Source organism: Cherax quadricarinatus, chromosome 38, assembly GCF_038502225.1.
Source record: "Cherax quadricarinatus isolate ZL_2023a chromosome 38, ASM3850222v1, whole genome shotgun sequence".
Lineage (NCBI taxonomy): Eukaryota > Metazoa > Arthropoda > Malacostraca > Decapoda > Parastacidae > Cherax > Cherax quadricarinatus.
Window position 1 is genome coordinate 4,247,099 of NC_091329.1, and position 26,491 is coordinate 4,273,589.

A 26,491-nucleotide genomic window follows, 5' to 3' on the forward strand; every position below is an offset into this window, starting at 1 on the left:
ATTTAAAAAGAAAAGCTTTCGTTGTAAGTTACCCTGCCTCGGTGGGCGACAGCCGGTGCATTGAAAAACAAAAAATCAGCATCAGAGTGCTTTTCATATTTTTACATGGATTTGGAAAAATAGTTGATATCATTTAAATTAAATTATCATCTCATTTCTGGTAATGACACACAATTTTAACCCTGCAAGGGTGGTCCCTCGCAACTACTAACACACAGCAACATCCTAGGCATGCAAGAATGCTGTTTATGTATAATTAACACACAAATTTTTCTTTATTAACACACAAAAATTAATAATAAAGGTTCTCATGAAAATCCAGAAAATGTAGAAAAGTTTAATCAATCATATTTCCATTTAACATTTTAAAACAAACCCATGCAAGTTTAACTAGGAGGGCTGATATGAGCAATATAAAACTTAATATTATGTATCGTTCCTGCTTAGCTAGATCTTCCTTCATCTGATTTCTCTTGTTGGAATCTGAAATATCTTGAGTGCTTAAAAAGCCAGAAATTTCACCTTTGGGAAGATATTCAGTCATAGCTGGGGAAATGGGCTTGGAGGTTTCAATGGGTCGTCCACGCATGTAGTGCTTCCCAGTTTCGATGATTTCCACTTCAACCAACTTTCCCAAAAAATCTTCATTTTTTGGAACTAATACCTAAAACAAAGAAAAGTCATTTTAGTGAACCACACAATGTAACTCATATTAGAAAAGAAAATGTCACAATACACAAATAAAATCCACTTAAGAGGCAAACTTATGATGTTTTGGTCCAATTTGGACCATCAACAAGCCACACTGAAGTGAAACGGGAAGGCCACAGAATGTATAAGAGAGGGGCAGGGAAAGAGTGGTAGAATGGGAGGTAGTATTAGTAATTTTCCTTATTTTTAAGATCTGTGTACATACAATGTAGAGTTATGTACACCAAGAGGCATGGATCTGTGTATATACTTAATGTCTCTAAAAAAATACTACTTCACATTCTATCTGCTCAGAAATATTTTATATTGTATTCTTCATAGATTTCAGTATCTTGATTGATTCTGAATGTATGTAAAAAAATGGGGTGCTTTTAATGATACTACTATCCTAATAATTTCACAATAAAGAATTAAACAACTACAGTATTAACAAATCCTCAGACAGAGTATCATTATACTATATCACATGGCTTCTTCAGCTAGACTGAACAAACAAACAAAACATCTCCATGTTGTGGCTTAACCTAATGTTCCATTCAGACCCTTACAAGGATTTTGAAGAAATTTAAGTAAATATGGGTGTAAATTAAATTGACTTTCAGACAAGCTGAGGTTTGAAACTCGGTCAGTGAGGTTTGAATCAATATTCACTTCGACCTACAATCATCAATATTATTGGTTCCTGGGCTATTAGACCCCATCATAAATACTCTATACCTCTTCCTTCTTTGCCTCATTCAACTTATTTTTGTTTATCACATCTCTCTCTCCCACCAAGATAGGATGACCCAAAAAAATGAAACATCCAACATCATTTATTAAATAGCTGTCATATGCGTATTGAAATTTCTATCTGTTTCATCTATAAAGTATACCATCTGTTTTTCCAAACACTGCTCCCCATGGAGAATACACACTTTCATCAACATTGTTCTTGAGTTTAGGTTTTACTTCTAATATTTTGATGTTATATATCTTTCTTCTTTCAATAAACTGGCCATATCCCACTGAGGCAGGGTGACCTAAAAAGAAAGCTTTTCTTTCTAAATTTAGTAATTTATATAGGAAAAGGGGTTACTAGGCCCTTGCTCCTGGGATTTTAGTCGCCTTCTACAACACACATGGCTTAGAGGAAGAATTCTGTTCCACTTTACCATGGAGATAAGAGGAAAAAGAAGAACTATTAAGAATACAGAAGAAAACCCAGATGGGTAAGTATATATATATATATATATATGGGTGTGCATGCATGTGTAGTGTGACCTAAGTGTAAGTAGAAGTAGCAAGATATACCTAATATCCTATGTGTTTCTGAGACAGGAAAAAAAAGACACCAGCAATCCTACCATCATGTAAAACAATTACAGGTTTCCATTTCACACTCACTTGGCAGGATGGTAGTACCTCCCTGGGTGGTTGCTGTCTACCAATCCTACTACCTAGGACAGTTTATATATATGGCCTTCAATACAAGAGCAATACCTGTTCATAATATTTATTGTGGCCAACCCAATGCTCCTTATCATGAGCCTCTTCTGTTACAAGAACTGTTTGCTTTTCTCCCAGTTTATGGTCATATGGACGGTAGGACTGAAACACTTCTGTCAAACGTCTAGTGCGATTCTTCACCTGGAAAAGTAAAAAATGTCTGCATTAATTGTGGAAGTTTCACATATTATTGTACACAGAAAAGCTTTACAAGGAAAAACTGTGAAGAATACCAGTTTGTGTAATTTGTAGGCAATATTTACCCATGTTGAGTCCTTTGTCAGTAATCCATGTGTGTCATAAGAGGCGACTACAATGCCGGAAGCAAGGGGCTAGTAACCTCTTTTCCTGTATAAATTACAAAATTAAAAAAAAAAAAAAAAAAAAAAAAATTGTTTCTTCTTTTTCGGGCACCCTACCTCAGTAGGAGATGGCCAGTGTTAAAAAAAATTACCCATGTTTGCTGAAGAGCTGAAACAATGGACACTTACCTGGACTTAGCTCATTCAGAATTTCAGTTTACTGACCAACATCAACTAAAATATAATGATTCATATTTCACTCATTAATTAAAAATGTTGTTTAAAACTGAAGTACAGTGGACCCCCGCTTAACAATCACCTCCAAATGCGACCAATTATGTAAGTGTATTTATGTAAGTGCGTTTGTACGTGTATGTTTGGGGGTCTGAAATGGACTAATCTACTTCACAATATTCCTTATGGGAAAAAATTCGGTCAGTACTGGCACCTGAACATACTACTGGAATGAAAAAAGTTCGTTAACCGGGGGTCCACTGTATACACTTGCCAAAATAATTTTTTTTTTTTTTTCAACAAGTCGGCCTTCTCCCACCGATTGATTTTGTGTATCTCCTCATATTAGTACATGTATATGCCACAAGGCATATACATTTACAACTTATAAATACAGAAACAGCCATGGTTATCAAGCAAGTAGGTTGTGAAACAGAATTCAATGATCATTAAAACCGTGGATGTGGACCTTGCAGATCATGACGGAGTATATGTGAATTTGCTAAACTCAAAAAGACAGTCAGACACTCGCTCCTGCAACACACTGTTGAGTGAACCACCTGTGAAGTGCATCAACAAAATTTTGGTATTAGAGTGGTTTTAATGCTTTCACAGTATTGCATATTACAAATACTTCTTGACGTTCTGGTATCTTCAGTAGCCAAAAATATTATGTTATCTTTGTGCTTCTTTGTATTACAGTCTACACAGCACTCTTGCCAATACCATATCCATTACTTTTTCATATAGCATTCAGTTTTTCAACTGTATATGGGAAACCCATCCAAGGATATGGAAAATGAGAAGGTAACTCAAGCAGGGCACTGGAAAATGACAGGGAAACCCATCCAGGGTGATGGAAAATGACAAAAATCAGCCCAGGGCAACACAGTATGACAGGAGAAATCATCCAGAGCAATGGAGTTTAAGGTTCCTCTACCATACACCACCTACAGATTTATCTAGGCTGCTCCAAAATACATTTTTAATACAAAAGAAGATAGCAATCAAGTAAGAACAGTACTTTTGAATGAACATGACAGGGTAATAACACAATATAATATTACAGTGTAAATATGAGTAAAACAATGGGCCATTCCAGTAAGCATTGGATAATCAAACTTTTAACTTACCTCTTTCGTTGGAATTCTTTGCATTTTTGCTGCAGGAGTCCCCGGGCGAGGATAAAACTGGTTTATAAAGAGGGATGGGAACTTGTATTTGCTACAAAGTTTGACTGTTTCCTGAAAATCTTCTTCAGTTTCTGTTGGAAAGCCACAGATGATATCTGTTGCTATTGTAATACCAGGCACCCTGGAAAAAAGTAAACAAAAATAAATTTACCTTATTATACATAATGAAAAGAAAAACCAAAGAAAGAAGAGACTTCTTGTTAGACAAAATTCTGCTCAAGACAATTGTTACTGAGCCTATTAAAAGAAACAACATAAGTCTATGCTGTATATCTCACTGCAATGTGAATGAGCAGATGTATATGAATTCGGTGGGGCAAGGAAAATGTTGGTTTTGAGATAAGGGGAGTCAAGGGATGAATTGCATCTTGGTGCATCATGTTAATTAATTTGGCTACCCAATAGCAGTTTAGCAAGAGATGAAACAATGCAACATGGTTCAAGCCATTCCTTATCTATCTACATCAGTCCACATTAACTCTTCCACACCAAAACTACTATCTCCTCTCACATCATTCCAGGAGTGGTTGGACATATAAGCTCATCCTGAGCAAAAAATTTCACAACAAAGCCATGTTTTTGTACACTGTTTCTCATCACTTCAAAGAAAATAGAACTGAAAGTAAGCCATTTGTTTGACAAATATTATTAGGAAAAAAAATGCTGAAGTGAGGAGGAGGTTGTGTTGCTGTCAAATGAGTGGTGTGGATATTATGCAGAGAATTAGGAGCATGAAAATTAGAAGACAGTGTGGAGTTAAAAAAAAAAAATACAATTCAGAGGGCAGATTAAGGGGCAACTGAGGTGGTTTAGCCATTTAGAAAGGATGGAGCAAAATATTATTACAAAGGTGTATAAATCTGGGGTGGAAAGAAAGAGGGGATGGGGAAGAGTGGGAGGAAGAGGAAAGAAGTGAAGGAGGTTTTAGGTGAGGATACACCAGGCATGTGTGAGCATGTTTGATTGAAGTGCATGGAAACAAGTGGGTTTTTGGCATAATAATGGAATGTGAGCAAGGTAATATTTATGAAGGGATTCAGGGAAACTGATTAACAAGACTTGAGCTCTGGAGGTGGAAAATACAGTGCCTGCACCCCAAAGGAGGGGTGTGAATGTCACAGTTTGGAGGGTCATCTAAAATATGATCTCCATAAACTTCTGGCAAGACAGCTTTTAAATGAATGAGAGTGAATATTTCCTTTTTTTTTTGTGTCATCAAGATAAGTGGAAGATGGCTGATATGTTAAGATATACTACTGAATCACTAAAAACCACACTCAGTATATTGTAGTTAATATCATTATAACTACATGTACCTGCATAATTTTAGCATAACTGCATGGATTTCTTACTATACATGTTTTAGAGGATTTTATTGTTATATGCTGTACAATGTAATCATCAGTACTTTTATTAACCTCATTTGCTTACAAGTGCCAATACAGTATCCACCCACACACACACATACTTCCATATTTCAGTATATTTGCATCTTATAATGTATTTCTATATAAAAAGCACTGCATTTCTAAATGATTTAAAAAGCACTAAAACTCTTTGCTTATTCATAGCCTTGTACAAAAGATATTTCTGAAACCATTATCACTTTGGTGGTAGCATTAACAGCTTGCTGTTATATCGTAACCAATTTGCTGTAGATTATTTTGTGCTAGCAACATACAATCCAGTGTAAGCGCTACAGCCCAGATGATCACTAATGAGGACTCCTTCTTTCTTTCAACGCACCAGCCATATCCCACTGAGGTGGGGTGGCCCAAAAGGAAAAACGAACGTTTCTGTTTTTAACTTTAGTAATATTTACAGGAGAAAGGGCTACTAGCTTCTTGCTCCCGGAATTTTAGTCGCCTCTTATGACACGCATGGCTTACGGAGGGATAATTCTGTTCCATTTCCTCATGGAGATATGAGGAAATAAACAACAACAAGAACTAGAAAGAAAATAGAAGAAAACCCAGAGGGGTATGTATATATATGCTTGTACATGTATGTGTAGTGTGACCCAAGTGTAAGTAGAAGTAGCAAGACGTACCTGAAATCTTGCATGTTTATGAGACAGAAAAGACAGAAGGAGGGGTGTTAATGTTGCAGTTTAAAAACTGTAGCGTAAAGCACCCTTCTGGCAAGACAGTGATGGAGTGAATGATGGTGAAAGTTTTTCTTTTTCGGGCCACCCTGCCATGGTGGGAATCGGCCAGTGTGATAATAAAAAAAAAAAAAAAAAAGGACACCAGCAATCCTACCATCATGTACAACAATTACAGGTTTCCGTTTTACACTCACTTGGCAGGACGGTAGTACCTCCCTGGGTAGTTGCTGTCTACCAACCTACTACCTAGAACTAATGAGGACTATAATAATAAAAAAATTATTAGTTTGTCTAAATGCACATTTAAAAAGTAACATTTAAGAAACGTATATAATGTTGAAGTTTTATGCTCTAGAGATTAAAAAATGCACCTTTGCACAAAAATGCCATACCTGCTCTTCAAAAAGTCGACCACTCTACAAAACTCATTAACTGTATACTCTCTTTTCATTTCCCCCAACACACCATCACTCCCAGATTGGACGGGTACATGCAGAAAGGCATAAACACGAGGGTGCTGCATAATCTTGGACATTTCCTGTAAAATGTAGAAATTTTGATATAGTACATCACAAAATCTATAGATGCCTTACTGATTTGAAAAATTTCACGTATTGAAAAACTATATAAGCTGAGTGTGAAATGTGTTGTGATACAATACTTTTTTTTTTCAGATGATGTTATTTGATTATTTTAGGCTGACAAAATTAGAGGAAGTAGAAGATAATAGAATGGGTTGAAGAAAATCTTGGCATTATTTATCTGTTACAGCTTTGGATGTTGATGTGGTTAGGTATTTCTGAGGAGTCTGAGGTCACCTCTCTCACATTTTCACTCTCCTATTCCCTCTCTCACACTATATCTAACACAATACTATGGGTCCACATTCCTTTATCCGAAACCCTTGGGGCCAGTAGTGTTTTGAATTTCAGAATGAAGGTGGTTTTCTAGGGCAGCACCCCATAATCAAACATTAACACTGCAGCAAAAATGTATGAATACTCACACTAAGTGGGATAAAAGACTACAAATACTACTACGGTTTATTTATAGAGTAATATATTGATAAATGAAATAACGGGATAATTATAGACCAGGAACATGACTCTCAAGACAACTGACAGACGGTGTTTTTAGACTCCTTCAAGTGTCAACTGTTTTATTAACATAGGTTTCTGTCTAAGTAATCTCTCTTTAACTGAGTAAATTGCTATAATCTTGCTCACTGATAAATGCACATTGTTCAAGGTCAGCAATTAACTGATCACACATTTTCACCATATCATCTATGGGAACTTTTTCACCTGTGTTCACAATACCATCATCATCACTACTATTCTCATGATTATTTGTATTTAACATCATTTCAGCAATTTTACCATCACTCAAGGAATGCACAACAGGTGCATCATTGTCAAGTTCAGCATTTCTTCGATGTCAGCTTTCTGCAACTCCATTACCACACAGACAAGATCTTCATTTTTTGCCCTATGCAGTGTTTTCCTATTTTTTATTAGTTATTGGCCATCACTCTCACTATAATACTTCAGTAACTTGTCTTTCTGTTTCTTGAAATCATAAACAGTGGTAGTTATAACACCATATTCTTCAGTAAGACGCTGCACTGACACACCACGGTCAGGCTTCTGCAGTAACTCTGCTTTCTGCGTTATTGATAACATCAGATGCTTCCTTTTCTTTTTCTCACTGTTACCCATAGGGGTATCTGCAGCTCTTTTTTGACATTTCACAGTGAAATTAAACACAATCACAAAATAAAAAGCAAAAACAAAATATCAGCGAATAGCAGATGCACCTGTGAACACTACAAGCGCTGAGACACAACTGGCAGTGTTGGAGTTATGTAGAGATGACTGACGCTCCACACTCCATGAAAAAACTTTGGTTTTTGGAACTTTTGAATTTCAGAATTTTGGATAAAGGAATGTGGATCCGTATTTACATATGCTCACCACTTCCTCACTGCTATTCACTTCCTCCTTCTCTTGCATTGTATCTAACTCCTAGCATATGCTCACTACTTCCTCACTGTTATGGTGAGGGTATTAGGTGTCTTAAGTATATATAGAGTGGGAACGTAGTGGAGAGGATAATTGTGTGCAAGGGTGCTGATGTGTCCGGTGTGTGGGCAGCAGGGGTAGCTACCACAGCCCAACACAACGTAATTATTGACTCTACAGTTCTTAACCAATCTCTACACAAAAAATATATATATATATATATAAATTCTCCACACATGAATTAAAAGAACATACACAAAATTCTAATGCAATGTACTTGGTTAAAAACTGAGTTTTTTCTATAATTCTGCTCAAATGAAATAATAAATATTAAATTTATAATTCTTGACCAATCACTACCAAAGAAATTTAGCTCTTCATGAATACATAAAATGAACATACACAAAATATGAATGCATTTGGGAAAACTGAGAAAAATTATTTAAAATAAGTGACTCAATATTTGCAATAATCATAAATGCAGATCAGCATTCATAAGTAATTAACCAATTACAAAGTACTAAAATAATAATTGCAGAACAACATAAGTTGTGGACCTACCATACAAAATTTGCATTATTTGCCCCCCCCCCAAAAAAAAAAAAAAATAAATAAATAAATAAATGCACAAAATTTTGGATATGAAGTACAGGCAAGCCCCACTTTACAGCACTTCACTTTACAGTTTCATTAATACAGCAGTTTTCAATTATACCCATTCTTCATTTATTCAGATTTCCTACAATATATATATTCACCACTCACTATAAGCTAAGTATGAAAATATTTGAAGGTAAGTAATGTGTGTGTACTGTATATGCATTTTTTAGAACTAGCTATATTGCTTACTTAATATATGATACTATAAGCTTGTTATCAGGCTTTTATATGCATTTGAAAATGAAAAAAAGGCTATGATTCACTTTACAACAGTAACCCATAGCTGTATAAACGAGGCCCTCCTGTAAATAGATTACATAGCTGTAACATCATCTGCCATATAAAAAATTGATATAGAAATACTGATAGTTAAGCACTAGAGCTGCGGACAACAACATATACAGATATAGACAGACATGCTTATGTAAATGAACAACAATTACAGTACCTCTAAATGATCCAAAATGTAAGGTGGGTTTGTCATTCCCAGTCTTAATCTACAACCTTCTGGTATGACCTCAACAAGCTGCCAGAGCAGCTCTGGCAAGGAAACACCAATGTCTCGTCCGTAAGCTCCAGTGTCCTCAGAAGTGAGCCACACTTCACAAACACCTTCACTGAATGACTGCTTTGCCCGAGCCACTATTTCTTCTGTCAATGGTAAAATGTCTGATTTTTTATAATTTACATATTTATTTTATTACCATATTGGAAGTGGTGAGTGGTGCGCTGAGGTATATGTGGAGACAAAAAAACATTATCTATGGAGGCAAAGAAGGGAATGTATGAAAGTATAGTGGTACCAACACTCTTATATAGGTGTGAAGCTTGGATTGTAAGTGCCGCAGCGAGGAGACGGTTGGAGGCAGTGGAGATGTCCTGTCTAAGGGCAATGTGTGGTGTAAATATTATGCAGAAAATTCGGAGTGTGGAAATTAGGAGAAGGTGTGGAGTTAATAAAAGTATTAGTCAAGAGGGCTGAAGAGGGGTTGTTGAGGTGGTTTGGTCATTTAGAGAGAATGGATCAAAGTAAATTGACATGGAGAGCGTATAAATCTGTAGGGGAAGGAAGGCGGGGTAGGGGTCATCCTCGAGAAGGTTGGAGGGAAGGGGTAAAGGAGGCTTTGTGGGCGAGGGGCTTGGGCTTCCAGCAAGCATGCATGAGTGTGTTAGATAGGAGTAAATGGAGATGAATGGTATTTGGGACCTGACGATCTGTTGGAGTGCGAGCAGGGTAATATTTAGTGAAGGGATTCAGGAAAACCGGTTATTTTTATATAGCCGGACTTTAGTCCTGGAAATGGGAAGTACAATGCCTGCACTTTAAAGGAGGGGTTTGGGATATTAGCAGTTTGGAGGGATATGTTGTGTATCTTTATACGTATATGCTTCTAAACTGTTGTATTCTGAGCACCTCTGCAAAAACAGTGATTATGTATGAGTGAGGTGAAAGTGTTGAATGATGATGAAAGTATTTTTTTGGGGGGGGAGGGATTTTCTTTCTTTTTGGGTCACCCTGCCTTGGTGGGAGACAGCCGACTTGTTACAAAAAAAAAAAGAAAAAATTGGTAGCTTCCCACCAAGGCAAGGAAGGAAAAAGACACTCACATTCATTCAATAGCTGTCTGCAAAAACATTATTTTATTGCAAATTTTGATGACTCCGAGTGGTTTGAAGGATTTTCTGACATTTTTCAATTTTTAGCTAAAATATGTTTAAAAATCTGTTGGAGAGTGAGCAGGGTAATATTTAGTGAAGGGATTCAGGGAAACCGGTTATTTTTATATAGCTGAACTTGAGTCCTGGAAATGGGAAGTACAATGCCTGCATTCTAAAGGAGGGGTTCGGGATATTGGCAGTTTGGAGGATGTGTTGTGTATCTTTATACGTATATGCTTCTAAACTGTTGTTCTGAGCACCTCTGCAAAAACAGTGATTATGTGTGAGTGAGGTGAAAGTGTTGAATGATGATGAAAGTATTTTCTTTTTGGGGATTTTCTTTCTTTTTGGGTCACCCTGCTTCGGTGGGAGACGGCTGACTTGTTGAAAAAAAAAAAGCTTAAAAATCATTGTAAGCTTTAAGGTTGGCAAACATATGCACCACAACAAATGATTCTCTGAACTGCAACATCCCCAACCATTTATCTGAGCACAGGCATTGTCCTTCCCACCTTCAGAACTAAAGTTCTGTTTATATCCATACCAGAAAAATATCATATGGTACTTCTTTTCATATACAGTAGATTTCAAACCTGAAATGCTATCTCAAATAGTCTGATAAAGGTGTTATCATTCTAAGTGTTTTATCATTAGTATAAAAACTGAAGTGCAAATTACTGACTTGTTTTTATTAACTCAATGGCTGTCTCCAGCAAAGGTAGGGTGACCCAAATAAGAAAAGCCATTTACAATCATTCATTATATTGCTATTTTTACAGAAGTGTACTGTCATCACACTGATTTCCTTTTGAATGCAACCTCCCCACCCCTTCAGAGTGCAGGCACTGCCCTTCCCACTCCAGAATTCAAATCCGGCTAACCAGATTCATGGAGTCCTTCCATGAAAGTTACCTTGCTGATGCAAAAGACAGCAGAATACTGGACTGTAATGCTAAAAGAAATAACGAAGACTGCTAAGCAGAGCCTTTTGTGTTGCCAATATTTTTATTTTCAATATGAAATTATATAAATACACAATATTTATTCTTCTTTTTATTAAGACATCTTAATAGAATGGCTACCAATGATTCAGAATTTTTTTAAATAAAATTGCTGAAAAAAAATATTTATACAAAAAAACTCTAGTTGATATGCTAAATAGTAACAGCACTGCTTGATCTAGAAAGTATATTATACAGTACTGTATTATTTTCTAGAGTCATAAGTTAAATATGCTATAATTAAAAAAAAATAGAGTAAATAAAGCAGTAAGAGAAATTTATGATAATGAAAAAAAAGGCAGGATGGCAGCAGTACAATGTTTAGTAGTATGATGCACACTATAGTGCTCCCTTGAATTTAAGAGAAAACAGTTCAATGGTCAAAAAAATTCAGATAATCACAGTAATTTGAGAGTATGAAAATTTACAAAATTAATATATGTACTCTTAGTTGCTTACTTTGTTTAGCAATTATATAATCCAAGACAACTTACCTATGGAGTACGATCCCAACTCTCCACGTGCATGTTTAGTTTTACAATATGAGCACTGATTTAAGCACCCGGTGTTGACGGATATAATTTCAATAAGAGGATTTCTTCTTACTTTGGGCAAGAGAAGTGAGGCTCCACCTTGTTTCTTGCCTGCCTGCTTCTTCTGACCCAGCATTCGCACGGAATTTCCTTCATTGCGAAAAAAAATAATTTGTATGGAAATGTCAGTACCCACTGATTCTTGAAGACAATGAGAATAAATTTGATAAAAAAAAAAAAAAAAAAGATATTACAATACTAAAACACTAAGCAAATATTACAATGTTCAGAAAAATCTCCATGTACTGTTACAAGAGAAATAAGAATGCAATATAGAAAGTGAAGATTTTTTATTATTATAAAAAATCTTCACTTTCTATATTGAGGAATTTATTGAACATACAATATCAATCATGCTAAAAAGATGAATGATCATAATGAATAATGAATAGGCATTCAAATAAGATGAAAAATCTACATTTACTGTTTTATTCAGGATCAGGTGAATAACTTTACTGTAGTAGTTTCTAATAAGGTATCACTCATCTACAAAATACATACGTATGTTATACACACACACACAAATCTGGCGAGAAAACACACATTTTTTATTATGATTAAACCCACACACTGTGCTCGTGAAATCATGTGGGAATCAACTTGCTGTTCATGTGTTGTATAATCATCGATGCAGCAGCAGTTTCTCTGCCTTACACCCTTGACATCTGCAGGCCAATGTTAATGCACTCATTTGGGCGTTAAATTTTTGTTTATACATTTGTATGGGCACGGAAAGCATTACATGACACTTACAAGGCAAGTTACCACGGCAAGTCAAAACTTAAAAGGCAAAACCACTGAATACTATTAATGATCATAATAAATAGAGAAAGCCTGCAAAAACCTTTAAAATCATTATTTTGTTTTTAAAACTTGTTTATTGTTAAATACTCTTATTATATACAGTGAATTATGAAGCTCATACTGATATTCAATTTTCAGGTATTACCATGTACAGTATTGAAGCAGGATGCTGAACATCCTTACAAAGTAGTCAACATACAAGTTTATTCTCATCAAAATATATAATACATACTATGGTATCTCAATGCAAATTATTATTATTATTATTAATTTTTTTTTTTTTTTTTTATTATCACACTGGCCGATTCCCACCAAGGCAGGGTGGCCCGAAAAAGAAAAACTTTCACCATCATTCACTCCATCACTGTCTTGCCAGAAGGGTGCTTTACACTACAGTTTTTAAACTGCAACATTAACACCCCTCCTTCAGAGTGCAGGCACTGTACTTCCCATCTCCAGGACTCAAGTCCAGCCTGCCGGTTTCCCTGAACCCCTTCATAAATGTTACCTTGCTCACACTCCAACAGCACGTCAATTATTATTATTAATAAATTCATGAAGAAACCATAGGGGTCATACAGTGTGTAGGAACCAGGAGTAATCATATCCAATCCAAGGAAGGAGCAGATAAGTATGATTTCTTAAATCAAGAGCCATTAACCAACATCATGACACCTCCTTCCCAGAGTCATAAAAATTACTGAATATAACCTAAATCAATAAAATATTAGCCTTGTACATTATTCAAAGGTACAAGGCTAGGATTACCCTAATATAAAAACTTCAACAAAAATCAGTTTTTGGGTAGAGAGAATACAATAAGAGCAGGACTCACCCTTCAGGGTCTCCTCCACCACTTCCACAACACGGTCAATTTGTTGCACTCCTATGATGCTCAAACCTTCAAGAAATTCTGAACGTGGAGCCGCTGACAAATATAAAAATGAAATAAGTACAATATACATTATTGTTTCAATTCATGAAGCTGACATTTTAGTCATAGACATGACTGTCTATGACTAATACATTTACCAGCTATCTCTTATCTATAAGATATATCACAATAGTTCCCTATTTAGCAACAGATCCCTTAACGTAAATTTCTTTAGCAAAAGGTCATTTCATTTTTCTCAGCAACAAATAATAAATCAGAGAACGATACTGCATTATGAGCAACATCACCAAAACAATACGAGTCCTTGCACGTACACCAAAGTACCTCATACACATAGAAATATGCAATTAATACAAACAACTTTGAAAATCTATAAGCTCTGTCTCGTGTAGCTCCCTCCTTCCCTTCACCACTATGCTCTATGATAACACCAAACACCAGTACACCTCTTCTCTTGCCAAAAGAGAAGACAAGCAGCACAACAGGCCAGTGTTCTTTTAACTTCACTATTTTGGGAGGATGACATATATAAACCATGCTCTTCATTTACTTGATACCTAGGTATCTAATATAGGAATATGTTGTTCTTTTACATGATGCTACACTGAACTCTGAGGATCAGTCTTCAGTCTAGTAACTAATTTTTTTCAAGAAAGCATGTCTACTTAATGTGGCACACATTACAATAAATGTTAAATGCATATGAAAGTGGAGGAACTAACTGTTCTCTTATGAAATACTAGAAAAAAAATTCTAATAACACACACACACACACACACACAAAACACTACACATAAATGAAAAAAAACAAGGGAGAGTAAACTGAACTGTTTTGTGTGGTAGGGACTTTAGTATAAAGCAGGTGTGTGTGTGTGTGTGTGTGTGTGTGTGTGTGTGTGTGTGTGTGTGTGTGTGTGTGTGTGTGTGTGTGTGTGTGTGTGTGTGTGTGTGTGTGTGTGTGTGTGTGTGTGTGTGTGTGTGTTTGTTTGTTTGTTTTACATGGGAATAGAGGCAGGTGGTTTTTGAAACTTGTGCTGCTGAAGAGAGAGCCAGGTAACATTTATATAAGGATTCACTGATAATGGTTCTTCTTCTTTCAACAAACCGGCTGTATCCCACTGAGTAATTTATACAGGAAAAGGGGTTACTAGCCCCTTGCTCCTGGCATTTTAGTTGTCTCTTATGGCATGCATGGCTTACAGAGGAAGAATTCTGTTCCCCTTCCCCATAGAGATAAGTGGAAATAAACAAGAAGAACTAGTAAGAAACAGAAGAAAACTCAGAGGGGTGTGTATATATATGCTTGTACATCTATGTGTAGTGTCACATAAATGTAAGTAGAAGTAGTAAGACGTACCTGAAATCTTGCATGTTTATGAGACAGAGAAAAGACGCCAGCAAGCCTACCATCATGTAAAACAATTACAGGCTTCAGTTTTACACTCACTTAGCAGGACGGTAGTACCTCCCTGGGTGGTTGCTGTCTACCAGCCTAGTAATTGACAATGGTTATCTAGACTTAAGTTCTGGAGTTGGAAAGTACAGTGCCAGCACTCTGAATAGTTGGTACAAATGTTGCTGTTTGGATGGTCACATTGTGATCTATGCACACTTTTGGCAAGACAGCTATTGAATGAGTGATGATAAAGGTATTTCTTAACTTAGGTTCCCTTATTTTGGTAGAAACAGTCAATGTGGTGAAAGAAAATATTTTACATATTGCACAGTTCTGATTCAAAAGGCAAAATCCTGTTTAATACATCAAATCTACTTAGTCATGAAAATTATACAAGAAATGGTTAAACAGATTTCATTTATTTGGATAACAAGAAAGCATTCCAAAAGCTTTGAAAGAGAAAAGGTCCTCCTGGAAAAATGTCACCCATGGAGTCCCACACAGCAAAGTAGTGTGGTTTCCATAATGTGTGGTGTGAATATAATGCAGAGAATTCGTAGTTTGGAAGTTAGGAGGAGGTGCGGGATTACCAAAACTGTTGTCCAGAGGGCTGAGGAAGGGTTGTTGAGGTGGTTCGGACATGTAGAGAGAATGGAGCGAAACAGAATGACTTCAAGAGTGTATCAGTCTGTAGTGGAAGGAAGGCGGGGTAGGGGTCGGCCTAGGAAAGGTTGGAGGGAGGGGGTAAAGGAGGTTTTGTGTGCGAGGGGCTTGGACTTCCAGCGGGCATGCGTGAGCATGTTTGATAGGAGTGAATGGAGACAAATGGTTTTTAATACTTGACGTGCTGTTGGAGTGTGAGCAAAGTAACATTTATGAAGGGATTCAGGGAAACCGGCAGGCCGGACTTGAGTCCTGGAGATGGGAAGTACAGTGCCTGCACTATGAAGGAGGAGTGTTAATGTTGCAGTTTAAAAACTGTAGTGTAAAGCACCCTTCTGGCAAGACAGTGATGGAGTGAATGATGGTGAAAGTTTTTCTTTTTCGGGCCACCCTGCCTTGATGGGAATCGGCCAGTGTGTTAATAAAAAAAAAAAAAAATATTTATCACAAGGAATAGAAAAAGCCTCAACATACGTATGGAAAAAACTGGAATTTGTAGTGTTAGTGGCGTTTTGACCAAACACTTTCTTATAAGTTATAATCAGTTCAGAGAGACAGTACAAAATAACGCCAAAGATGAAAAATACTGTGTAGCTGCATAATTTGTACTTACCTTGAGAGACACATCCAGCTACCACCACCTTCTTACCAGCTTCTCTCCCAGCTTTGATCTCATTTCGAAAATGGTCCTCGGCTGGATTCTTCACTGTACAGCTGTTCAGTACCCATACATCAGCATCAAACTTTTCATCTACAGAAAAAAATGAAATTTCATGCACTTTTTTTATAATTTATATACCCAATATTTACTACCATCATTAATGATTTCTTTTTTATTTTATTTTTGGATAAACTTAGGTCCACCCTTAGTGTACAGCTACCCTATTTTATATGATAGCTATTTTGTGGGAACAAAAGCTAGCTGTTTCCATCTTATATTCAGTCACAGGATGGATTATATACATAAGTAATAAAAATCTGTCAGTCTGAAATGATAAAGTCTCACCTTTCCTACTGATGTGTATTCATCTAAAGTAGAAGAGTCTATACAAATATGTACATATATAATGGCAGTGGACTAAAACTACTGCAATTCTATACAATCTACCTTCATGGAAGATGACCAATGTGGTAAAAAATATATCCCCAACCTTTAACATCATTTTTTTATGAATGAAGACAAGTTATGATTGCTATCATACACTAATAATAAAACAAAGCTGATGTTCTATTTGTTTCCAACGCTAATTATGTAAATCCTACAATAACAGGAATCCATGATTCAGGTAAATTAATGTCTGCTAACTAATTAATACACAAAATGATGAAAAATACAGTGTGCAAGTACTACTATACTGTATATGTCATTGAGAAATTACTTCCATAACATGACATTTGTATACAGTACTTGCATTACAGTCTGTTCCACAAAGCTACAGAAAACAAAAAACAATTTTTTTACATTTTACAGCTCACTTAAAATGGTAACCTCAATTCTGAGTTTTCAAACTACAATACAAGAAAAATTAAATAACAGAAAATAAGATAAATCAATAAATGACTAACCAACAATTTTGTATCCATATGCTGCCAGCTGGCCAGCCATGTATTCACTGTCGGAGCTGTTGTGTGCACATCCCCATGTTTTAAGGTATACCTTCTGGGTGCCTGGGATGATACTTGTACACTGACTCTCACACTCAGGCTCTTCTATAGCCTGATAATAATAAAAAGATGGCGATGGGAAGTACAGTTTCTGCACTCTGAAGGAAAGGTGTTAATGTTACAGTTTTATAACTGTAGTGTAAGCGCGCCTCTGGCAAGACAGTGATAGAGTGAATGATGATAAAAGTTTTTCTTTGTTGGGCCACCCTGCCGTGGTGGGAGACGACTGATGTGTTAATAATAAAAAAATATATACATACTATATACATATCTTCAGCAAATATAATGTGTTTTTACATGCATTATACAGTATTGTATATGCAGTATACAGTATATACCATGTACAGTATCTCAATATACAATGTATATCCCATTGAAAAACTGAAAACCAAGCATCTCAATAACCTTCCATAAACATACTTAAATATTATACTCTCCTTAAATTCACATAAATTATTTTAATGTAATCTACAGAACCAAATACAATGAAATAATTACTCAAAGAATTCACATACAGAATGTTAAGCAAGTCAAATATCCTACCAACCTCTTCAGAAGGGAGTACCTTTCTGCGCCTCACTCTTGGCATCACAGAGTTACGTGACCGTGGAGCTATCAAGTCTGCCCCTTCACGTACTAAATCTTCTATGTCTTCCATTTTTGCTTATATATTTCCTGAGAACAAATCAGTAAAGACAATCTTTAGGTAGACAAGATATAAAATACCTAAGTACAACAAAGGTTTAGTAATTTATTCTAAAAACTATGTATGTTTAAAAAAATCCAAAACTGAATAACTGAAATAAAATACATCTGTTCTTCCATTTAAGGACTCAAGTCCGGCTAACCTGTTTCCCTGAACCCCTTCACAAAATATTACCTTGCTCACATTCCAACAACTCCCATAGTACAGTCTTTGACCATGGCTCAGAAATTGGAAAGGAAATATTACAGGAATAAGAACTACTGTACTAAGACACACAAACAGGAAACTAAAGTGTACACTGAAAAAAAATCTGCAGGATTTACTTTATTTATTATTAACACATCAGCCGTCTCCCACCAAGATGGGGTGGCCCAAAAAAGAAAAACTTTCATCATCATTCACTCTATCACTCCAATACTGAAACTATGTACTGTGCCAAAACAAAAGCATTCACATTGCTAAACTCACAAACTAGTATTTAGTCACTTAGCCATAATACCAACTTACCTCATAATTTGTAATATTTTAAAATTAAGAATTAAACTAAGTATGCCCGAAATGTCTAGCCATGCTAGGTGTTCTAGTGGTACACTCTGTAATCATTATTTTACTACATGTAAACCACACAATAACCAAATTCTGTAAACTCAGTATTGTAATCCTTATAGAGAATAAACTTTGAATTGAATTGAATCACTGTCTTGCCAGAGGCACACTTACACTACAGTTATAAAACTGCAACATTAGCAGGATTTATCTGCCATCTTATATATTCATGAGAGAAAGAAATATCCAGCAATCCTGCTGGAGTACAAGAATAGCAGGCTTCCATTTCAAACTTACCAAATATGGTTCACTATACATGGGTTTCTAAACCATTATAGTTATACTATAGTTACAATCAAAACATAATAGATATATTTTTTTATATATTTAAATCAGGAGAAGCAATAAACCCATAGGGGTCATAGAGGAGAATGAGGGGCATTCAGGTTCAATCCAAGGAAGGAAAGCTGATAAGTTCAGTTCACTTAATCAAGAGCTACCTCACTGGCATCCTCCCTGATGGATATACAGTGTAATAGGTATGCTGTGGTAGAAAATTATGTTATGTGTACAGGTACACATGAATAGTTACATAAATTATCATATATAGCAGCATATGTGTAGATTACCTAGGATAACCCAAAAAAGTCAAAGTGACTTATTTTCATTGGGGTTCTCTAGGTTTAATCAGTGCACAAGTCAAAACGTTGAGCAAGTTTCCCAACACCTGCTGCCCCTGTTCACCTAGCAGTAAGTAGGTACCTGGATGATAGCCCGGTGTTGTGGGTCGCATTTTAAGGAAGAGGATCAAATGAGTTCTATGGAAATAAGCCAGACATAGTAGCTTTATCGGGTTATCCCGAGTTAAAATGAGTTAGTCATCCGAATTAAATCTACCTTTTTTAAGATGGGTAGAGGTGCATAAGAAGGTTATTTAAGAAATGATGCATGCCCGTAGGGGTCATAAAGTAATGTCATATAAATGTATTACTCACTCTAAAATCTATAAACTTGAATGTAAAAATAGTGATGTGAGGCAGGAAGGTTGTCCAGCTTCTTGTTGGGTTTGTAAGGACCACTGACAACTTGCCTCATATTGAATCCTGCTTCAGATAAACGGAGGCAGACACTTGAGTGACTTTTAACAACCCCAACAAAAAAAAAAAAAAGACTCTTTGGTTGCTCTTACTAACCTCAGTAACAAAAACAGCTCAGCTGGTTGTGTATTAAAGTATTTGTGGCTGCAGCACCAGCTTTCGTTGAGTGAAGATGTCTCACTTTTGCCTGAGCATTAGTAACAAATTATACCTGGGTTATCTACATATATGCTGCTATGTATGGTAATCTATGTAACTGTATTTGTGTATGCCTGAATGAGGACGCTTGTCCTCAACTATTCTGCCGGTACGTTATATGATGCCTTAGTGAGAGACCCGCCTGGCCTACTTGAGAACTTTGTTTCTATTTTTGTTTGTAAAGAGAACTCTTTATTCCTTGTCTCAAATCGCCCAGGCTTGAGCTATATCTTTCCTGCGTACATTGAAAAGTAAGGATCGATACACAAATAACCCGCACATAGAAGAGAGGAGCCTACGACGACGTTTCGGTCCGACTTGGACCATTTATAAAGTCACTGTAATTTTGTAAATGGTCCAAGTCGGCCCGAAACGTCATTGTAAGCTCCTCTCTTCTATGTGCGGGTTATTTGTGTATCGTTCCAGTCACGGTATTGTGCTTTTATTTCTTTTTTGTTATTTAATGATCGATACGGTGTTAGCTCTCAGTAGCCATTACAAATCCAACACGAGCCGGGTACTGAAATCAGGTGAAATGTGAGCGCCTCGCTCTGGTGGGGCTTGGCAAGTGGTCCACCTGATCTAATTGGGAACTTCTCGTTTCTGCTTCTGTTTACAAGGGAACTCCCGGTCCCTTTTCTTTCATCGCTCAGCTTTGGGCAATATCTCTTCCCGGTACACCGGGAGTAGAGCTCGATACCGTGTAAGCTGTCAGTGGCTCTTATAAACAACAACAACACGAGCCGGAGAAAGAAAGGGAATAAACAAAAAAAAGATAAGAGATAAGATTTCGCTCGGATTTTTAACCCCGCAGGGTTAGCCACCCAGGATAACCCAAGAAAGGCAGTGCGTCATCGAGGACTGTCTGTCTTATTTCCACTGGGGTCCTCAATCTTGTCCCCCCAGGATGCGACCCACACCAGTCCCCCCAGGATGCGACCCACACCAGTCGACTAACACCCAGGTACCTACTTGCTGCTAGGTGAACAGGACAACAGGTGTAAGGAAACGCGTTGAAATGTTTCTACCCCACTGGGAATCGAACCCGAGCCCTCCGTGTGTGAAGCAAGAGCTTTGCCAGCCAGGCCACGGGGTCACCTATATATTATAAATTCAGGGATGTCACTCAGAAATGTTAAAGTGGCATATTACCAACCATTCTGAAAAAAATACCCTGACTTGCCCACTGTAAATAATGCTTATCCACTCAAACCTTTCCTTTTACATGCATACCGTGCTAAAATATAAGGTAATATTTTTTTGTAATATTTTTGTGCCTAACTCATGTATGAAAATAATTTGTTACGTTACAGATGTAAATATGTAAATAGCTCATTACCACTGTAAGTTCTGCAGCATGTTTAATCATCAAAACTGTGGCCTAGTCCCAGGACTCATTATGTGCCTCTAATCTTCTGACTATGGTCCACAGGATTGGTATGGAGCTCATAATAAAGATATTAAACTGTCGTAAACCAGCTTGATGGTCTCTTAATAAAGGTTTCACCCCAAACAGTTTCCAATTATTAGATGTATCCAGGAAAGGAACTAAAACCCAACTAAAAGCAACAGACTAGATAACTAATTTACACATACATGTATGCTACTATATATAATAATTGTAATACCTAAGTTCGTGTAACTGTATGTATGTATACCTGTACCTAAATAAACTTGCTTAATACAGAGGTGTATTAGAATTAATAACTGGGTTCCCAGTTTGCAAATTGAGTTATTTCCCACACTTGCTCTCAGGCTTGTAAGCCCAGGCTTTAAATATTTCTGGTAGTAGTAGGATTTTTCAAGGTGCAGTGTGGACAGAGACAGGGCCATACATGGATTCACTATATCTTAGTGTCCAAACATCCAACCTTTCAGAGACACCTCCATGCAAACTTAGCAGGATATGGCAAAACATTTCATTGTTAATACTAAGATATTTGAAATCTTGAGATTGTATCCACAGTTTGCATCACCAAAATGAATGAACTGTTATTATAGAGATTGCGACCCAGCTATGACTAATTTTTTTCTTTTTTTCGGTGGTAATAAAATATCAATGTTTTTAGGATTGTATCTCATACTGTATTATTTACATCCACTGTATGATGTAATCGTAAAATATAAAATGATTAATATTTCTTTCTAGTGATGTAATAATGTTCAGTGGGGTCTGATATAGACCCATTGTGACCTCTGTAATCTTGTTTTTTGTGCTACCACTCATAGGATGGGCATGGAAGGCACAGTAAACTTGCCACTCAGGCAGTACAACAAAAAACTAACAACTTGGCAATATCTAAATACCATTAATAACACAGAACATTATTTTCATCTGGCAGAGACAGGAGCACTAGGACGCTGATTCCCACAAACAACTGCAGTGACAACAGACATCTCTGAACGAATACAACTAATCATTCCACATCACAACTCATGCAGTCATTGGGAGAAGAAACCTCTAAGCAAGCCATACATATACTGAAGAAGGAGAAGAGAAAATGAAAATTCAGTACTGATAATCAAAGCAGGTACTGTATGACATCTATGGGTTTAGCACTTCCCCATGATTATAATATTAATGATAATTTTGAGGTGATATTGAGTAACTATTCATAACAACTGTAAGGATTTACATTGTGAAGTCCCTCACACTTCTGACAAAATGTAAAATAAAATAGTTGGGTATTCTAGGTTCAATTTTAATAATTAATCACCACTGCATAGCTGAGAGTTATTTCTCTAGATTGTCACACCTAAGAGGACTTAAGATTGAATCTTCACTACAAGGCAGGACATATGGCCAAGTCTACCACCTACTGCCCCTGCTCACTTAACATTAAATAGGATATAGGAAAGTACTGGTTTGGTAATAGAGTTGTGGATAAGTGGAACAAACTCCCGAGTACCATCATAGAAGTTAAGAGGTTGTGTAGTTTTAAAAATAGGTTAGATAAATGAGTGGGTGTGAGTTAGACCTGGCTAGCTTGTGCTACTAGGTCAGGTGTCGTGCTCCTTCCTTAAGTGAATGTGACCTGACCTGACTAGGTTAAGGCATTGGCTTAAGCTGGTGGGAGAGTTGGACCTGACTTGCATGGGCCAGTAAGCCTGATGCAGTGTTCCTTCTTTCTTATGTTCTTGCTTATGTTCTTATGATACTGAAATTTACTTGACTGTTGTGGGTTGCATCCAGGGGGAGAACCTAAAAGGAACCAGTGCTTGGCTTTTTTGGGTTATCTTAGTTTATTAGCCTTCAGGGCTAATAGCCTGAATAACACCTTCTTCAGTATATATGTATAAGTAATTTCTATTAAGAACTGAAAAAAATTCAGTATTGTAAATGCTAAGTACACTATATAAATACAGTGGACCCCCGGTTAACGATATTTTTTCATTCCAGAAGTATGTTCAGGTGCCAGTACTGACCGAATTTGTTCCCATAAGGAATATTGTGAAGTAGATTAGTCCATTTCAGACCCCCAAACATACACGTACAAATGCACTTACATAAATACACTTACATAATTGGTCGCATTGGGAGGTGATCGTTAAGCGGGGGTCCACTGTACTACTGTATATACATACAAGGGTGACATTTTATATTGACTTAACCTTGGATATTCCTACAATTACTCTAAAGGATTTAAATCCATCAAGGTCTCTTATTTTATTTATACTTTTCATGAGTTTTCTAATATTGAGTTTTATTTGGCAGGAAGAGATGGGTGCCTTCCCACTTTAGTCTTCAACAAGATGTTTATCTCTGATTTTGATGTCACAAAAGAGAGATTCTACGTAGCCCATCAGAATAAAGACTTGACTTCCATCGTTATCGTCAAAAATCATGTTTCCTAAATCATGGATGCCTAAAGGGAATGAGTAATAATGTCAAGATACTTTGTTAAAAATATTTAAAAGGCTTCAATGATGATGACATTGACTAGGTTAGTCACCCTAGTAGCTGAAACCAGTAGATGTTCATTTGTTAAAATTATTAGATATAAAGACAATTGGAAATCAAGACTGGCTTGGTGTACTAGGAGTATTTATAATGAATCAAAAGCCAAAAAGAGCTTCTTCATTACAACCCCAATATTTTATGTGAATGCACAGCCGCACATTGGTCATCTTTACTCAGCACTTTTAGCTGATGCTGCATGCAGGTTTCAGCATCTGCAAGGAATTCCTGCACACTCAACAATCTTCTCTACAGGTACAGATGAACATGGTTTAAAAATTCAGCAGGCTGCTGCTCTAAGTGGATGCAACCCATTAAAATTTTGTACAAGTGTTTCTGATAAATTTAAAACTGTCTTTGACCTGGGGGATATCAAGTATACACATTACATTCGTACAGTAGAAGAGAGGCATAAATATGCAGTGGCACATTTTTTTAATACGTTAATGGAGAGGGGCCACATATATCGTGGTAACTACAGTGGATGGTATTGTGTTGCAGATGAGGCATTTCTCACAGAAGCACAAGTGCAAGAAGTAACTTTGTCATCTGGTGAGAAAAAGCTTGTGAGTGCTGAGAGTGGTCACTTGGTTGAGTGGAACAGTGAGGAGAATTACATGTTTAGGTTATCAAAGTTCCAGAGTGATTTAAATCACTGGCTGAAAGATGACAAGAGGGTGCAACCAAAGCGATTTCATGAACAGTTAAAGAGATGGCTAAATGAAGACCTTAAAGATCTCTCGATATCTCGACCAGGTGCCCGCGTTTCCTGGGGTATTCCAGTTCCGGGTGATAACCTGCAAACAATTTATGTTTGGGTGGATGCCTTGATCAACTACCTCACAGTATCAGGCTACCCTGAATTACGTTTATGGCCACCTGATATTCAGGTACTCGGCAAAGACATATTACGCTTCCATGGTGTCTACTGGCCTGCACTTTTACTTGGCATAGGATTGGAACCCCCTCGTTCTCTCATTTGTCATTCCCACTGGACAGTTGAAGGAGAAAAAATGAGCAAGTCACTTGGGAATGTAGTGTGTCCTCAGGACCTCATTAAGCGTTTTTCAGCTGATGGACTTCGGTATATGTTGCTGAGATTGGGAACACCACATTCTGACAACAATTGGAGTGAATCAAATGCAGTAAATCTTTTAAATATAGAACTAGCAGACACACTGGGAAATCTTCTGAATCGTTGCACAGCTCCATCTCTCAATCCAAATCAGCAAGTCCCCCCTCTAAACTTTCAGTATCTTAAAGAAATGCCTTTAGCAGGACAGAAACTGGTAGAACAGCTAGTTGATCTGCCTAGTGCTGTAGAAAAACACTACTATAATTTCAACTTCTATCATGGTTTAGAAATTGTAATGGCAGTGGTTCGTCAAGCTAATGTATTTATTCAAGAAGAAAAGCCATGGGAGTTGAAAGACCTTCCTGATCGCACTAAATTAGACTCAATATTGAGAGTTGCTCTGGAGACTGTGCGTATTGCTGGTGTGGCTTTACAGCCAATTGTGCCAACATTAGCATCTCAGGTTCTAGATACTTTAGGAGTTCCATTGAATAAGAGATCTTGGAACAGTGTACAAGAAGGATTTAATGATTCCCAGCATAGTCACTTGATGAGTTCTTTGAACTTGGGACCCCGAAAAAAACTATTCACTAAAATACAACAGTAAATAGTTGAATTATTCTGTTGCTTTTAATAAATCAAATACTATATAGTACAGTACAATATTTAATTTTTCCTTTATGGATATCTGTTAAACTACATTGTATAATGTATGTACTATATTTTTTTTACCTCTACTTGTTTATAATTGCAGGAATGGAGCTTATGCTCATGGTATAATATTTATAATAATTTTGTTGTGTATTTATTAAAGTTTCTAGTAGTTGCAACATTTGTCGTTTGATTCTATTCCTATTTCCTCTCTCCATCTGAAAAGAAATGTTTTTAAATGTCCCTTCTGCAGTTTTTAATAACTCATTGAGTATTTCCCACCAAGGTATGGTGAATCATATATGGAAACCCATTTATTATTGCTCTAAAGATTCCCTAATTGTTGTTCTAGAAGTTTCATGGCCCCCTAACTCAGTGGGGTCTGTAGTCTGTGCCTAGGGGTATGGGCCTCTTCTCTGGTAAGGGTGCCAATCTTCCCACAGGATGCTTGCCTGAATAAGAACCCAGCATCTCTTTTGGTGTAAATGGTGGAAATATTTCCCCTTTTGTTTAAATCTGACCACATTCCTGGCCAGTGACATGGAATGTCTTATGGACATGGATTGTGGAATGTAAAAAATAAATTTTGAATAGTTTTTCTTCCACTGTGATTATGATTTTTATGTAATGTGAGAGTGAACTGGTCACAACAGTAGTAGGTTAAGTGAAAATTTGTTATTTAATGTTAGAAACAGAATATGTTAAAAGCGCTGAATAACCAAAAGGGTCTAGTACTTTGTAAATACAAAAGAACAAAAAACCCTTGCTAGTATACTATCATTGGTTATTTTTTATTAAAGTAATAAAAAATTGGTTGGCGTGTCTCCATGCATGGCACAAGGATGCAGAGTTCTGTTAGTGCCTGGGC

At 36.7% G+C, this 26,491-nt stretch overlaps 2 protein-coding genes across 10 annotated transcripts; one reads left to right on the forward strand and one right to left on the reverse strand.

The window, feature by feature from the left end:
• Positions 1-323: 323 nt before the first annotated feature.
• Positions 324-20,146, reverse strand: LOC128692969 (threonylcarbamoyladenosine tRNA methylthiotransferase). Of its 7 annotated transcripts, none has more exons than XM_053782368.2 (11): positions 19,838-20,146; positions 17,940-18,067; positions 17,294-17,444; positions 16,341-16,478; positions 13,609-13,701; positions 11,871-12,059; positions 9,165-9,385; positions 6,428-6,573; positions 3,869-4,049; positions 2,194-2,340; positions 324-664 (listed from the first exon to the last, which is right to left on the reverse strand). In XM_053782368.2, exons 2-11 carry the CDS (start codon positions 18,048-18,050, stop codon positions 338-340), a joined length of 1,704 nt encoding a protein of 567 aa, XP_053638343.1. In that variant the 5' UTR covers positions 18,051-18,067; positions 19,838-20,146; the 3' UTR covers positions 324-337. The 7 variants fall into 7 exon arrangements, with proteins under 7 accessions (XP_053638343.1, XP_053638344.1, XP_053638342.1 ...); XM_053782369.2 differs by lacking the exon at positions 19,838-20,146 and adding an exon at positions 19,640-19,796 and having other exon boundaries at positions 9,165-9,367; XM_053782367.2 differs by lacking the exon at positions 19,838-20,146 and adding an exon at positions 19,640-19,796.
• Positions 10,475-25,798, forward strand: MetRS-m (Methionyl-tRNA synthetase, mitochondrial). 3 transcript variants are annotated; one of them, XM_053782366.2, is made up of 3 exons: positions 10,475-11,093; positions 22,282-22,470; positions 23,655-25,798. In XM_053782366.2, the coding sequence occupies exon 3, from the start codon at positions 23,864-23,866 to the stop codon at positions 25,577-25,579; it is 1,716 nt and encodes a 571-aa protein (XP_053638341.1). In that variant the 5' UTR covers positions 10,475-11,093; positions 22,282-22,470; positions 23,655-23,863; the 3' UTR covers positions 25,580-25,798. The 3 variants fall into 3 exon arrangements, with proteins under 3 accessions (XP_053638341.1, XP_053638339.1, XP_053638340.1); XM_053782364.2 differs by lacking the exon at positions 10,475-11,093 and adding an exon at positions 20,438-21,188; XM_053782365.2 differs by lacking the exon at positions 10,475-11,093 and adding an exon at positions 20,438-20,903.
• Positions 25,799-26,491: the final 693 nt, after the last annotated feature.